Below are 15889 nucleotides of genomic sequence, written 5' to 3' on the forward strand. Positions count from 1 at the left end.
GTGGTTTAATAGAATTGTAAATAAAGCATCACTAGCTCCTGCAAAGCATTGTCTTCAGATGCATCCTATGGTAAGAAATTATCTTATAATAAGTTTCTCATAACACTCCTTTCTCCTCTGTACAAATCCTACCAATGTACTCTTTACGGCCCAATGCAGGGCTTGTGATTTCATTGCATAGCCTTGCCTTGCTCATATCTCATCTGTCTCCTAACTCTGCAGCCTTTATGACCTGTACAATTCAACTTTTGTACTTCAGTAAATAATGCTTCATAGTAATATCCACCACATAGGGCCATGACCATACCTTACACATCTATGGAGGCTATTTAACTTCGACACAAATCCATGATGTCTTCATTCTGCTCTTAAGGTAGCTTTTTACCAACCCACCATTCTGAAAAAATAAGCTTGAAATCTTTGGGTGTGAAAGCAGAGAGGGACTTAAGAACCATTTAAGTTCAGCCCTCACAGTTTACAGGTGAAGAAATGGAGGCTCAAGAAATCAATTAATTTTTCAAAAATTATACAACCAATCAGTGTCACAGCTGAGACTGGAAGCTGGGTTCTTGGTCTTCTTTCTAGAGTTCTCTTGCCCACATTTGTGTGAAGGCACTTATAATATTATTTAGAATTGCAATACTAAGTTAATACTAGTTATATATTTATTCAAGAAGATGATAGGGTATACAGTATTTATTCACCTTGCTATACTTAGCTTTATTCATGAAGCAGAATATTTGAAATGGAGTATTAAAGGTAATTTAAGTATAAGATATATACTTAGTAAGGGATCACTTAACTTCTTTCTTCCACATCTTTGCCACAGTAGACAAGTAGTGGCAATCTATACTAAATGTGAATGGAAGTCTTTAATTCTTCAGAGATCAATGACAATAAAAACTATGGTGTTGGGGGTGGGGAAGGGTTTATGTTCAGTAGGGGAAAGAAAAAACCTGGCATGGTTGACTAAATATAATGGGATCATATCTAGTAATTATGCTTATGCAAAGATTTTATAAAACAGCACTTTTTTTCTTTTTTGGGGGGGGGAATGGGAAAGAGATGGAAAATATGTCCTGAAGTTGTCCTGCTTAACCACTGAAGATTCTGAGGGCAGTAAGAGGCCAATCTCTCATAAAAAATACAGTTTTTACAAACATTTGATGATAAAACAGCTCTCATGCTAAGGGTTAAAGCCGCCCATAGTATTAATATAGTGAGGTACTATTTGAGATGGTGGAGGGAGGGGAACTCACATAGATCTGCTCTATTTGTGGAATGAATGAATAACTACATTACTCTTTGAATCTGCAGGCCTTTCAGCACCAATGAGAGGTCCCAATAGACATGGGAATTAATTCTGCCACAAAATTTATTACTTTTTTGAAAGATCATGAATATTAATATTATATCATATCTAAGTGAGGTCCATATTGAAATCAGTTCCAGTTAAGTTGTGCCTATAATTAAATGCACAAAAATGACCAAAATGATTGCATGAGGTGGTCATTATAAACAGATCTTTTTAATGTTATTGAGCATTCTCTCCCTGACCAAACATACTCTAAATATTTACAGTAGGAGTCAAAGGAAACAACTCATTATTATACAATTTGTCTTTATATTCAAAGATGCAAAGCAATCAAACTTCATTATGATGTGGGAGAGGAGTGAAATCCAAGGAAGGCAAGACTCAACTTCAAGGCATCAGGTAAGTGTCCTGACATAAGAAGGGCACTGATACTTCAAAAAATGAAGTGAGTTTATTAAGTGCTATTAAAGCACAAAATGATCTTTTAAGGGCTTCACAGACATATAGATAGTTTTCACCAACAACAAGCTCCATAATATTTTCAGATTTCTACAGATAAAATCCTAATTGTTTCGTCTCCTGTGAGCAAATTTAATAATCCAGTTTATAAATAAGCCCTACTTTTTAAACATTAAAATGCAAAAGTATGTTTAAACTCCTACATTTTGACCTGTTATAACTGTATTCCTCAAATCAAATAGCATATTTTAGTTCCACATGGAAGTTCCTTCTCATATAATGTCATTTTCTTGCAACTTGGTTCTAAGGAAGTTCCAGACAGAAATAGTGCATCAAGGACTGTGCATAATTAGCTTCACTAAAAACAGCTTGATTAATTCTAAATATGTCCTAGTTTCTAATCAATTATGTTAATGGAGTCCCAGGCAGAACATCTGCAAGCCCTGACAAAGCCTATGATCTCAGCATCGCCTGATAACATGGACTCCTTGGAAAGCTGCTCAGTGCCAACATCGCCAGTGCAAAGGCTCTACCTTTCTACGAATTATAAGTGCGTACCCACAAAAGCCTTGTAATCCTGCAGCATTGCTCTGTTGCTCACACATAGAGTTGGATTCCAGGACAAAATGTAAAATTAAATTGCTCTTTAAATATAACCGTAGAACCTAACTGTCCCACTTAACAACTGACACATTCCTTTTCCAAGTGACAGACTTATAGGCAAAATATTTGCTACTTGGTCTTTTATGAACCCCTTCAGAAGATAAACTGGATTCAAACACTTGAATAATCTGGCTATCAAAATCTGCCTCAAATTTGAGAATTGGAGTTCCTTGATTTATGTCTTCCTCACAACAACAGAATTAGAATCCGATGAAACTTAAGGTGACACTATTATTTATAGGCTATCTCTTGTCCTGTGAACATTTGGGCAGTGAGATAGTCAATTGTCAGTTTTGTGTCATATTATCTCAAGTTAAATAAGTTATTATAGTCCAAATAAATAAATCTATCTATATCTATATCATCTATATCTATATCTATATGTACATCTATATCTATATCTATACCTATATCATCTATATATCTATATCTATATCTATATCATCATCATCTATTTATCATCTATATCTATCTTCTATATCTATATCTATCTATCATCTATCTATCATCTATCTATCTATCTATCTATCTATCTATCTATCATCTATCTATTATCTATCTATCTATCTATCTATCTATCTATCTATCTATCTATCATCTATCATCTATCTATCATCTATCTATCTATCTATCTATCTATCTATCTATCTATCTATCTATCTATCTATCTATCTATCATCTATCTATCATCTGTGTATATATAATCTGCCCTCTCTCTCTCTCTTTCTCTCTCAGACTGGGTTCTATAAAGTTTTTTTTCTAAATCATTTGCTTACTAGCTAGATAAATGACACACAACAGTAGCCAGTGCTGAGATTACTCAGAGGTTTGTTGTTTTATTACATTCAGTACAAGCTGAGTTATATTTGAGTCCAGTTAAGAGCATTTTAAAAATAGTTACCTTATATCAATTGTAAGTATGTACCAAAGATGATGCAAGTTCAGAATTTAGGCTGTTAGAAAACCATATATGAGAGATACAAAAAAGGCAAAATCACTGATTAATCAAAAATTATTTAAACAACTCTAATTGTATTAGATAAACTTTACAGCTGCTTTGCTTATATATTAATTAAGCTTAGAGTTTATCAAGTGCTGTGGACTGAATTGTGTCCCCTCCAAATTCATGTCTTGAAGCCCTAAGCTCCATATGACTGTCAGAGACAGAACCTTTTGAAGGCCGTTAAGATTAAATGAGATCCTAAGGGTGGAACCCTGATTATACAGAATTGATGTCCTTCTGAGGAGGAGACAGCAGAGCTCGCTCTCTCTCACATGTGAGAAGAGGTCACCTGCAAGCCAGGAAGCAGGCTCTCTCTAGAACCCAACCATGATGGCAGTCTGACTTTGGACTCCCATCCTCCAGATATGCATGAAAAAAAAATTCTGTTGTTTAAGCCATCCAGTCCGTGATATTTTATTATGGTAGCCCACCCGTACCAAGACACCAAGTTTGATCACAAAAGTTGAGAAATTATCAAGCGAAAACTGTCTTCACACAATTGTCACACACAAAATCTGAAGCCAAGTCCGTGAATAGGTAAAGGGGGTGTGAAAGTAGATGGAGAGAGAGGGAAGCTTGATCTATCCAAGACGATCATCTTTAAAAGAACAGTAAGTAAAAGACCTGTGTCTGAATTGAATGGGAGACAAAAGTTTCAAACCCTGGATGAGATCTGGACTGTTTCTTAAATATTCAAGAAGCATTGTTGATTTGTGGTCTTGGAATGAGACATTACATGAACTTTACATTAAATTATGGACTTTAATGACCAAACAAATTATTATTTTTTCTACTGGAATTTATATAGTACTGATTTACAGATTGTATGTGGTTTTTATTAAAAATTTGCAAATGCCAATTTATTCAATTCATGTAGATGGCCAAATCAAAATATTTTACATACTATGTAATAGGTTGTTGTAATTTACAAGTATAATGTAACCTTTCCCCCATTCCCAATGGTATTTCTCTTGCTCTCTTGTGAGCTTTTCTAGAATGCTTAGGTACTTGGCCTGAAACCTTTTGCTTTTTCCCAGATAACTAGCAGTAAATCTGAAAAATATTTGGCCAGTTACAGGTCATTCAGATAACTAATATTAAGTTAAAATCATCTTTAGAAATATTAAATTGCTCTCCACCTCCTTCCTAAATATTTTGAGGGTACGCTACTCAGATGTGGTCCAGGACCAGCAGCATCAGCAATACTTGGGAGCTTGGTAAATATGAAGAATCTCAGTCCTCACCACAGACCTACCAAATCAGAATCTTCATTTTCACAAGATCTCCAGGTATTTGTGTGCATATGAAATTTTGAGAAGCATTGCTAGGGTACCCTTGACTGGCATCAGAACATGATGCCTCTATCACAAAACTGCATGAAGTCTAAAGCACAAAACTTTTCCTCCAATTTCCAAAATTTGTTGACAACTCAGAAGACATGAACATATAATCCTCAATCTTCAATATCTGCATAGTAATATAAGAGAAAGTTCTCTGGGCATAGGGCGAGAATCTCCTGCTCTTTATTAATATAGCACAAATAAATTAACAAATGCCATGGCTATATTTAACATTTTTAAATCATTATGTTATTTCACAAGGTTTTGGAATATCAAATGTAAAATGCACATAGGTATAGCAAACATAATATTATGAATAAATGTGAGTTGAAGAGAGCATACTCATGGGTTAGGCATGACTTGGTCAGGATCTGGCCAGACAAATGAACATGGTGGTGTCAGAGCATAACCCTAGGAAAACTTCACCTGTCCGACTATTCAAATCCTCCCTGGCTATTGAATGTGTGAAACATAAATGTACATCCAAAAATAATTCTATTTCAGTGTCCCATGGGAAAGCCTCCTGTGCTAGACTGAACCCATCACCTCCTACTCCTTGTCACTGGGCCTATTTTATTTCAGTAGCTTAACCATCTTAGTTAATGGCACTGTTGTCCACCTGGATACCTAACTTAGAAAGCCTGGAGTCATTCTAATTCTTCCTTCTACCTCAGCACCTGTATCCAATCTGATACTTAGACCCACTGATAGCCCTTCCAAATCACTTTCTGATCCATCTCTCTTTCTCCATCCACTGCACAACTGTTTAGTTCAGGCTTTACAATTAGTTTGGACTGGCCTTTCCCCAAAGCCTACTACCTATCTCGTACCACTAATCTACCTTGTAAGATGACAGTGAAGTTGATCTTTCAAAATAAACAAGTTTATTATATCCATGAAAAATGTCCCATCTTCTAGAGACAAAAATAAAAATCCCTTAGCTGAGGAGGCAATATTTTTGCTTGTATATGCACAAAACATCTCTGGAGGAACTAACATTGGTTGCCCGTAAGGAGAGCTGTGTTATTGATGAATAGGGTCAGGAAGAAAACTATTTACCCCCCATTGTTTTTGTAACTTTTACATTTAGTACCATGTAAATGTATCAAAATTTTAAAAGAAAATAATAACCCCCTCAGCTGGGTGAAATAACATGATGTCAAATATCTGTAAAACAGCGCAATCAGAAAAAAAGGAAAAAAGAGAAAAAGAAAAGAGAACAGAAAACTTTGATAAATTTATCTGCGGGATGAGTATATTTTGGATTTACTTGGCTATTTAATGTTTTATGATAAAACTTTAGATGTAAGACTAAATGCCAAGCTTGCCTGTACAAGGCAACTCATGACCTGCACTCTGCATGTCTTTCTATCAGCTCTCCCAAACCCTCTCCATGCCTCCTTCCTTCTCTCCATGAGGAAACACTTACATTTCCCTGGACCAAACTCTTTTCTGCTCATCTCCATGCCTCTGTTTATACCCTTTCATTGTTGGCCTGCGTCATGAGCACCTCTTCTTGGGACTTAGGCTTCACAGCCACCTCTACCGAGAAGCCTTTCCTGGGACCCTCCTCACCTCTTCCAAACAGAGCTATGTCCTCCCTTCCCTAATAGTTCACAGTACTTTTTACTGCTTATTTTTTGCTTCTTACCACATTGTGGTAATCAGCACACCTCTTAGAACCCAACAACCAGGCCCCTCTTGGGGTCTCTGTGCTTTACACAGTTCTCTGGGCCCTCCTACGCCTATTCCCTACCTGGGTCTAAAAGTCTGTGGGGGAGACAGGGTGTAGCCACCTGGAATCTCTCTTCTCTCTTACACTCCAGGTCCTGGGACCCTGAATCCCCCCCACCACCACCACCCAAATGCTCTTACTCTGATGCCAGTGGTTGCAAGCGCCTCTTCCTGAATGAATCCTCAAAAGTGTGGTTACTCCTAGTCTCAAAGGGTGGTCAAAGCTAACAGGTAGGTATTGGGCAGGGTGGACAGAACTTGGACAAGCAAGTCAGTATCCATGTATGTACACAGAAGGTCCCTTTCGGTGTGTGACAGAGCTAAGGTGGAAAGGGTGTTTTGGTGTTTTGGGGAGACCTCCATTTTTCTCTTGCAAAAATTAGTGGTGCACTAGGCTTTAATTACTTGTGTTTTATATCAGGCTCCTCTTTGATTACTTTTAATTTTATATTTAAAAACTAAGTCTTAGTAGGGCAGGAACTATTTTCTACTAATGTTTGAATCCTCAGTACTTTGGACAATATTTAACATGATCCCATGGGTAGAAATGTAATAAAGAATAGTCAAATGAGTAAAGAAGACTTAAAGAAATTATATTAAATTTCTAGCAAATTTGCTTGTGATAATACTCCCACCCTCGAATTTTGCTGATTTTCATCGCATTTTGAAGAATACATTATTAGTGATAGTATAACTACTAATTTCATATAGCACATAAACTGGCACGTACACACATGCACACACCATTTCATCCTCACAATAACTTTATGAGATTAGTGTCATTTTAGGGATGACAAATCTCATGAACAGTGAACTTAAGTAACTTTCCAAATTTACACAGCAGGTAAGAGGTAGAACTCAGATTCAAACTCACAAACCCTGGCACCAGAGTTATAAGACACTAAATTGATTGAGTTGTGATAAAACTGCAAAAATTGCAAGGCATATCCCTACCCATTTGCCCTTGTACTTTCTGGTTGATTTCTAGGGTACAAAGCTGGTCATCCTTCTAGAAGCTAGGATTACCAGTAAAGAATCTTAAGAGGAAAATGTTGGTTTTCTAAAGAGATACAAACTGAAATTTTAGGAAAAATAAATGGTAGCCATATAGCATATAGACATAAGAAAAATTATTTGAGAAAATATGAATTTTGTTGTTGCTGTTATTTTTTTGTTTCTCTACATTGTATTTTATCTACAATAGAGAAGATCTTTGTAGAAACTAATAGAATACTTGCCTTCAAGTGCAGGTGAAGCTGGAGTGGGACTGGAAGCTTGTTCTTTTGGTAATAGAGGTGGTATGGCTGGGCTTTGTCCTGTGCACACAATCAGAAGTAGATATTGAAAAAAAGTATTAACAAATTTAATATCCACAACTAAAATAGCATGATCTGTCCCCAGCATGCATAATTCATAATCTGAAGTATAAATTCATATTATTATGCAATAGGCAAATTGTTATTAGGTGAGATCTTTAACTAGATACATACACAGATGCAGCTATCTTCAGAGCCATTTCTGACTATATTACATTTCATAAATGTATACACAATGTTAAATATATTTATTGGACTTTATTAATGGAAAATCTACATGCAATCAAATAAAGCAATTTATTTTCAATATGCACTTAAATTATAAAAACTAAAATTACAGAAACTGAGAGAAATCCTAATATAGGAAAAGTCATTTTTTCACTTAACTAAAAATTTTCAAATGATATAAAAGGGTAATAAAAGAAGGTTAAAATTCATAGGCCTTTTGATGTTGAACAGGCACATTTTCTCCTGCAAAAATAAATGACCTGGAGTTAAGTAAATAACGGGCCGAAGGGAAAATATATTCAGTTTTGTAGAAGCTTGCTCCCTCAAGTCTCTGGGCTTATTATGAACTGTATAAAAACCCACAATAGTTTCCGAGCACTTCCTTATCCCAAGTGATTTCTTTAATTAACCAAAACCACTCGAGCCATGCACTATAAACATTAACTAACATACGATTCCATATGAAGTGCTTGCAAAATGTTTTATCATTAGTTTTCATTTCATGAACCCCCGCTGTGTGGTACAGGAATCAATATGGGCATAGGCACCTTCTAAAATCTGACAACTAGATATTATCAAATGTCAGCAGACCTGCCTGCTTACTGGAAGTTTTCCTTTTTTAGAATTTGTCAAAATTACTTTGCTCTGGTGAATTGTAGATTAGCAAGCAGAGCAATCTGAGTTGCACACACCACATTCTGTTGTGATGAGAAGGGCAGAATTCCAGGCCTGCATCCTCAGGCCAAGGGGAGGTTAGCCTCCTTTCATTACAGGAGTTTCTTCTAGTTATTAGAGTCAATTGGTGGATTCTGGAGCACGTTCAAGTGTGCATAAAAGCAAAGCATATTGTTTCTTAACATGCAGGCTGTATACCTTGAGAGATTCTAATCCATATTATTATTACCTTTGTCTCCCATCAGCACAAAGATTTGATAGAAACATAATGCAATATAGAAGCCTTTTTTTTTTTAGCAAGCAAAGAAAAGGTAAGTCTGGGCACACTAAAATAAAAGTTTGCTCCATGTTTCCCCCTTCCAGCTAACATGTGCATAGTGCTTACTATGTGCCTAGAACAATCTCAAACAGTTTTGGTGTGTCGCTTATCTTCACAAGAGTCTTAGGGTGTAGGTATAATTTTCTTTTCACAGTTTGAAAATTGAGGTGAATAGGGGTTCAGACCATTCAGCTCCTAAAAAGTGGAGCTGGATCTCCATGCAGGCTCTAGATTTGAGGTGCTTAAAGTTTCTTTTTGGCCATTCAATATGAGCAAAGCGTCATCTTATATAAGGGGGGTCCATGACTGTTCCCACCTGCTTTGTAAGTCAAAGGGACATATACTTGGAAAGGTTTGTTCCCAAGTCTTGCTTGAGAGCTGTTTTCAAGAAAAATATTTCTAAAGTAGGATGGTTTTTGTAATTTTTAAAATCTATGGGGAGTCTAGCTTTGGGGAGAAGTCAATTAAATGACTAAAGCTTAAAATACAAGTGGCCATGAATATAATTCAATTGTTTCTAAATATTCAGAATTTTAAAAATACTTTCGTAACATGGTGCCTGTTCAGTCTAAGCTGCTTTCTCCCCTGTCAGATGCTTCCACGAATAGTAGTGAGTGTATAATCATAATCTTTTATAGTCTAGATAAACTCTTCAGGAATTAATTCAAATATATATAAAGTTACTTCCCTGGAAAACTATAATATACATTATAAAATATTCTTAGATTTTCCTGGCGGAGCTATAACATCATTATTGGTTTTTTTTTAATAATTAGTGAGCACTTATAGACACATCACTACACTGCAGTGTGGTGATAGAAACGGTATATACAGAGAGGATGTTGTAGACAGATTCCTGAAGGAGATTAATTGTAATGTGCATTTAAAGGCCTAAAAGGAGTGAAGGGAGGGGGAGAGGAATGGATTACAGGCCATGAGAATCTGGTGAAAAAGATGCCAAAATATGTAGACCTATTAAGACAAACTGGGGCTTCTTCAGCATGCAGTACAAAACCCCGTTTCTATCGATATTCTCTCCAATGAAATGGACTCTATTCTCCAGTCAGTACGGCTGGCTGGGTTACCGGGAGGCAGGGGACGTGGTGGGGAAGCACCGACACAACAAAAGGCAAGGAAAACCAGAGGGCCGTCCGCTCCTACGCTGGCAGTGACGGGTAGCACTCGCAGGGGGATTATTAGCTCAGGACAAGTTCTTGTTGTGCTAGGGGCCACCAAAACAAATCGGGCATGTCATACTTGCGCACAACACATGACTTTATTATATAATAAATTATATCAATGTAATGTTACATTAATTGAATTTTATAGTGAAAGCAATATTTAGTATAAAGACTTTATGCCTGGAATCAAATGGCTATAAGTGAGAGTTTCAGCTCCATCACTTGTAATCTGTGTGAACTTGAAAATCTCATGAAGATTCCAAGCATCAGTTTATGAAATGAGAATAGTTTTTAGGGTCATTATGAGGATTAAGTGATAAAGGAGCCAACACATAATAAATACTCAAAGAATTAATTCTTTTCCCAATAATGTATTTACAATTTATATTTCATCTATTCTAAAAAGAGGACTTGAAACAGACTTTTGAAGTAAGGAAACAAAGACATAACAGATAAAATTAAAAATGACGAAAGTAGCAGAACTCATTTACAAGAAAGATTATTATAATTTTATTAGGAATATATTCCTCTGGAATTCCTGAGGAAAGGTTTCGGTTGTTGAAATTTACATTGAAACTCTAAAGGTGTCCTTCATTTTACAAACTATTACCTGAAAATCCCTCTGACATTCAAACATAGTGAATTGACTTTATTTTTGTTCCTTGAGTGATTTTCGCTGAAATATTTCTATAAACTTGAATGGCATGTTTGTAATATGCCAATATTTTATTGTAATGAGTTTTTACTTATACAAGTCAATTTGACTGCTTTGGGTTTAGTCAAATTTCACTGGGGATAGTATACAGTGTGCATTCCTTCTAATGATCTAATTTATTGATATTTCTTTACTTTGCTAGAAATAATGAATGGAATTACTCAGCATCTCAATTCATGCGGACGGCTGTGAGCTTAATTCAGATTGCATTGGGTAAAAAAAATTGCTATATTAAAGTTTAACTTGTCTAGTTTTTTTTATCAAAGGAGATTCCCTGGTTAAAAACAATTTCTAGATAACTGAATCAACCCCTTAAATCAAATGTTGAGGATTTTTTCTCTCCAATGCTTGATATTTTATTCCTTATGTCCCCAATGCATTTTTAGAGGTGCTGAGTACATCAGAAGACTATAAACTCTTTGAAAGTCCTCAGTACTGCAAGCCATGAATGGCAATAGATGGAGAAGCTGTTAATCTAGTAAGTGACCATGGAGTTAAAAATCCATTTAAATTTTTTAAAACTATAAAGCGTGAAATCATTACAAACTCTTATCTCAATTCATTCTTTCAGTTTCCTAAAAGGGATTTGTAAATCTATGACTAAGGGTAAGATGGGAAGATATAAATTTAGTAAGAAAATTATAGGTTTGTTAAAGCAATAATATATTACATTACCTTTATACATTGGAACAAGGTCCCCAGACTATTTTTGTAACATGTAGAATATTTTCAATATTTAAAATTGAATAAATACTAAAATTAAATGAAAATACGGCTTTATATGTTAGGCTGAGATATGTGATTGTGTTAAAATAAGGATCCCTTGATCTTCAAGTTTCCTTACTGAGAGTCTTTTTCTCTTGTTTTGTACTTTTGGAGCACTTACAAAAATGGAGGGAGGGAGCCAGAGGATTTGAGGTGTCAATCACTCCTGCTTTTCCTACCCCAGGTTTGCAAATTTGTCTATGGAAAGGTAACCTCACCAATAAGGAAACATCTGAAGACGTTCAGGAGTTTGTATTAGGTGGGTCATCAAGGAGGTTTTCACTGTAATCACAGCCATCTTTAATATCCCCACTGTGTATTGCTAAATTCTACACATGCACTTTGCATTCGCTGTTCTCAGTATTTGGAAGGGACAGACAGTAAACAGGCAATTATCACTTAAATCTCAGTTATTTCAAGGTAAAATAAGAACAACAGTGTCTGCTCAGTTGACTTATGGCGAGTGTTTATGGACATAAAAGTACAAATGAAATTACCGAGGGACCACAGTGATGATAAAGCTCTGTTGTTACAGAGCTTATATTAGAGGTGGAGGAGGCAGGTGGTAAGCAGGACAGATCATTTTAGACCTCATACATATAGAAACATGAAACAGTGAGGCAGAGAAAGGCTGGGGAAGAGATCATGCTCTGGATAGTAAAGAACAGGGCCTCCACATTGGACTAAATATATTGGACTAAATATATGGATCTTTGTGAAAAATTAGAAGAACATGCCCTTACTCTGGGTATGTGTAGTTCATGGTGACAATTTTTGGTCAGGAGGACTTGCTTAGTGCAGAACTAAGAGGCAACTCTTCCCTTGGGCCACTGTAGCCTCAGGCCAAGGCAAGCGGCCTCGGCGAAGGGAGCAGAGTGCAGGCCTTTGTGTAAGTGGGCAAACTGCACACAGCGCATAATGTACGAAGTGCCCACTCTGAAAGGGGGTACACTGGAGCTCTGACTCGAACACAAAGGGCAAACCTCAGGAAGACCCCTGATAAAAGAACTGCTCACAGGGAAAAGCAGGTCAAAAAGCCTCAACTAGGAAGCAGCCCGCTTGCTTGAATGTCAGCTGGGTTGCAGAGCAGAGACAGGCTCCTCCCAGAGCATTCTAGGCTGTTCCGCTGAGTTGGGAACCACCTTTGGAACAGTGTTCTAAGGGCAATGGTACACTTGTGAAGGGCTTAATATGATATACAGGTTTCTAAAAGATCACTGGTTATTGTGTGAACAAAAATAATGTTTGTAAAGAAAAAGATGTGAGAGGCAGCAGGGTATCAGTGGGAGATTATTGAAATAAACCAGGTGAGAGATGATGTGGGCTTAGACTAGGTGGGTTTCAGTGGAGATTCAGTCATTCGTGCAATAAATATTTGTCGAGTACCTACTAGCACTGGGCACTTTCCTGGACATGGAGTCATAGTAGGGAATGGTACAGACACAATCACCTAGCTCATGGAGCTGAGATTCCACTGGAAAGGAACAAAACATAGCAACTAAATAAGTAAAATGGAAATAAGTGTCCTATTTAAAAATTATCAAGGAAGGGGAATAAGAAATGCTATTCAGAGTAATTGGTAGCAATTTTAAATATGTGGTCAACGAAAAACATAGAAATTGTAGATAAGTGGAAGACTTCAGAGTACATTTTGACTCAACCCAGTAGGACTTTTAAATGAACCTGATGTGGGAAGGGAGAGAAAGAAATCAAGGATGACTGACAATTCGACTTGAACATGTAGAAACAAAGGAGAAGTATAATACCCAGATAAGTGTAGCAAATTTTCCATTTACCCAGCTAGATGCTGTTTATGGACTAATGGCTTAGTTGTTCTGTCACTTGAACTCTTAAGTTCTCGGATTTGCCAGAAGACTCATATAGGACACACGGAAGAAGAGTAGACAGTTACTTCATTGGGTTATTCTAATAATATATATTAATGGTCATTAATTCTTATATTTTTTTCATGATTTTAGAAAGTTTTAAGCAAATGGATTATTTAATGTAAAATGGCTATGCGACCCTACTATAAGGGTGTTTAAAACACCAAATCTTCAATGTCTTAGCTCAAAGAGCACCCTCCAGGACAAAATGTTCCTGCTGGAGAGGTTTCTTCGCCTCCTGAAAAAGCTCCCCTAATATTTCCACGTGTGATTATAGGTTTGCATATTCCCTTTGATGGAAAGCAAGGACAAGTAGCCAAATACATATTTCACACATTCTTTTGATTAAAAATGATAAAGGGAACATATCTGTTTTTTCCTCTTCATCTTCAATTTATGAAGTAGAAAAAATTTTCATGGGACAGTCAACTAAAGAAAGGAAATAAGATTCATTCAAGATCATATCATCCTTTCATTTATTCCTGTACCCCAGTTACGACAGAATATCTGATAAGTGGGACTTAACAAAAAGAGATGCATAGAATCATAATCATCATCATAATCATCGAGATTTGGATGTAGAAGAGACCTTTGAAATCAGCTATTTCAACATCATAATTTTTCAGATAAAAAAGTCTCTAGAAAGATAAGTGGCTTAACCAAGGTCCTGCATTGAGAGTAGACCCAATTTAAGATTAGGGGTTTTTTAACTTCATTTTACTTTTCTATTTATTTAATACCTATTTAGAAAGTCAATATAAATGACAATTATTTTACCTATTATGATAAATGACTCATAATCTTTGGAAGAACTGTAAATATTCATTTCCTAATATAAAAAGGTGATAGTTTTCTTCAGTGGTCATGTTCATTTAACCTTAATCAGATGCTGAATTAACTTCAAGCAACCCATCAAAGAGACTCAGTAAGTACATTAAGACTTATCTTTTTACCTCACTTCATTGCCACAATTCTAGATACACTGTCAACTGGGATGTTTTCAAAACTTTCAGAATTACTAATTCTTCTTTCCGCTAATATATTTTTTCTAGTTATCTGAACAATTTCTCTTTCAACCCCACACCAAATCATATTTGTACACAGGGTGAGGCATAGGTAATATTAATTTTATGTTTTTCTTTTAGTATAAAGGTCGAAGTTGTTAGAAAAACAAATTTATAAGACATATTAGATGAACTAAAGTTTCAATTTAAAAAGAGAAAAATAAAAACTCTCTCAAGGACTTAGAATGCAAATATCCTACTTGCCATGGCGTCATCCAAGGAAATGTCAAATATCTGTGGCATTTCAGATTCTCATTGATAAAACTGCCTAGAACATGGATAATTGTAGTAATTCATCAAAGTTTAGGCATTTTATCTTACTTGATTCCCTTATATCTACTCCGCTGACAACTCTTTATGTTCCCAGAATGCTCCGTGTACATTTCATCCTCTGACTCCCAATACATTTATTTGTTTATTTATAAATCTGAGCTTTTTTAATCCTCACTAGACTGTGAATATTTGAAGACAGAATCTGAAACATCAATATGAATTTGGTAAAGGAAAATTAATAATTAAAGGGGAAAATGAATGAATGAGTGAATGAATGAATATTACTAATGCTACTCCGTTATGCTGTTCTAGAGTGTTTGAATACGAACAGGCTGAACTATAAGTATTGTTTGGTTCTTGGTAGAGTGCAAATTATTTCCAACAAAACACGTGATGAAATTTTACTTATTTACTTATTTTCTTTTTTTCAGTTATTTATAGTTCCAGACCAAAGTATTCATTTTCTTTCCATGAGAAGCTTTACCTGTTTATGTATGGGTGAAGCAACAGTCTTTTCATGAAAGTGAAACATTAGTGCATTTATACATGGTTAGTGGGGAAAACTGAACTAAAAGCTTAAAGATGAAGAAAGTTTGCTTTATTAAAGCTCAATTGAGTTAAATAACTCAATCTAAACATAACAATCAAAATATATTCTGAAAATCTATAGGTCTGTTCAAGTGACATGATCATGTAAATTATCCATTGAGGTGTGTTTCAGCCTAAAGAAATCTCCAGCTACAGATGTAACTCAAAGAGTGTTTTACTGCCAGAGATGCCTCAGAGTTCCCTGAGAATGTTGACACCCAAAGAAGTTGAGCAACTAGCCACACTCACCAGGTGATTTATAGGTAGGACCTATTTATGTAGATTCCCAGTACAGTAGTCTTTGCACAGCAATATGCTTTATATTTGTGTTTACTGTAGAAGGAGCATAAAGTGACAAGGAAGGA

The 15889-nt window shown here is 35.8% G+C and overlaps 1 protein-coding gene across 1 annotated transcript in view; it reads right to left on the minus strand.

The window, feature by feature from the left end:
• TRDN (triadin) overlaps positions 1–15889 on the minus strand; it is a 254454-nt gene that overhangs the window by 136321 nt on the left and 102244 nt on the right. Inside the window, exon 10 of the mRNA XM_087817589.1 lies at positions 7753–7830. Coding sequence (XP_087673715.1) covers positions 7753–7830 — 78 coding nt within the window. The remainder of the gene's footprint in view (positions 1–7752; positions 7831–15889) is intronic.

The sequence above is a fragment of the Miniopterus natalensis genome, chromosome 5, assembly GCF_054644295.1.
Source record: "Miniopterus natalensis isolate mMinNat1 chromosome 5, mMinNat1.hap1, whole genome shotgun sequence".
NCBI classification, from domain to species: Eukaryota; Metazoa; Chordata; class Mammalia; order Chiroptera; family Miniopteridae; genus Miniopterus; species Miniopterus natalensis.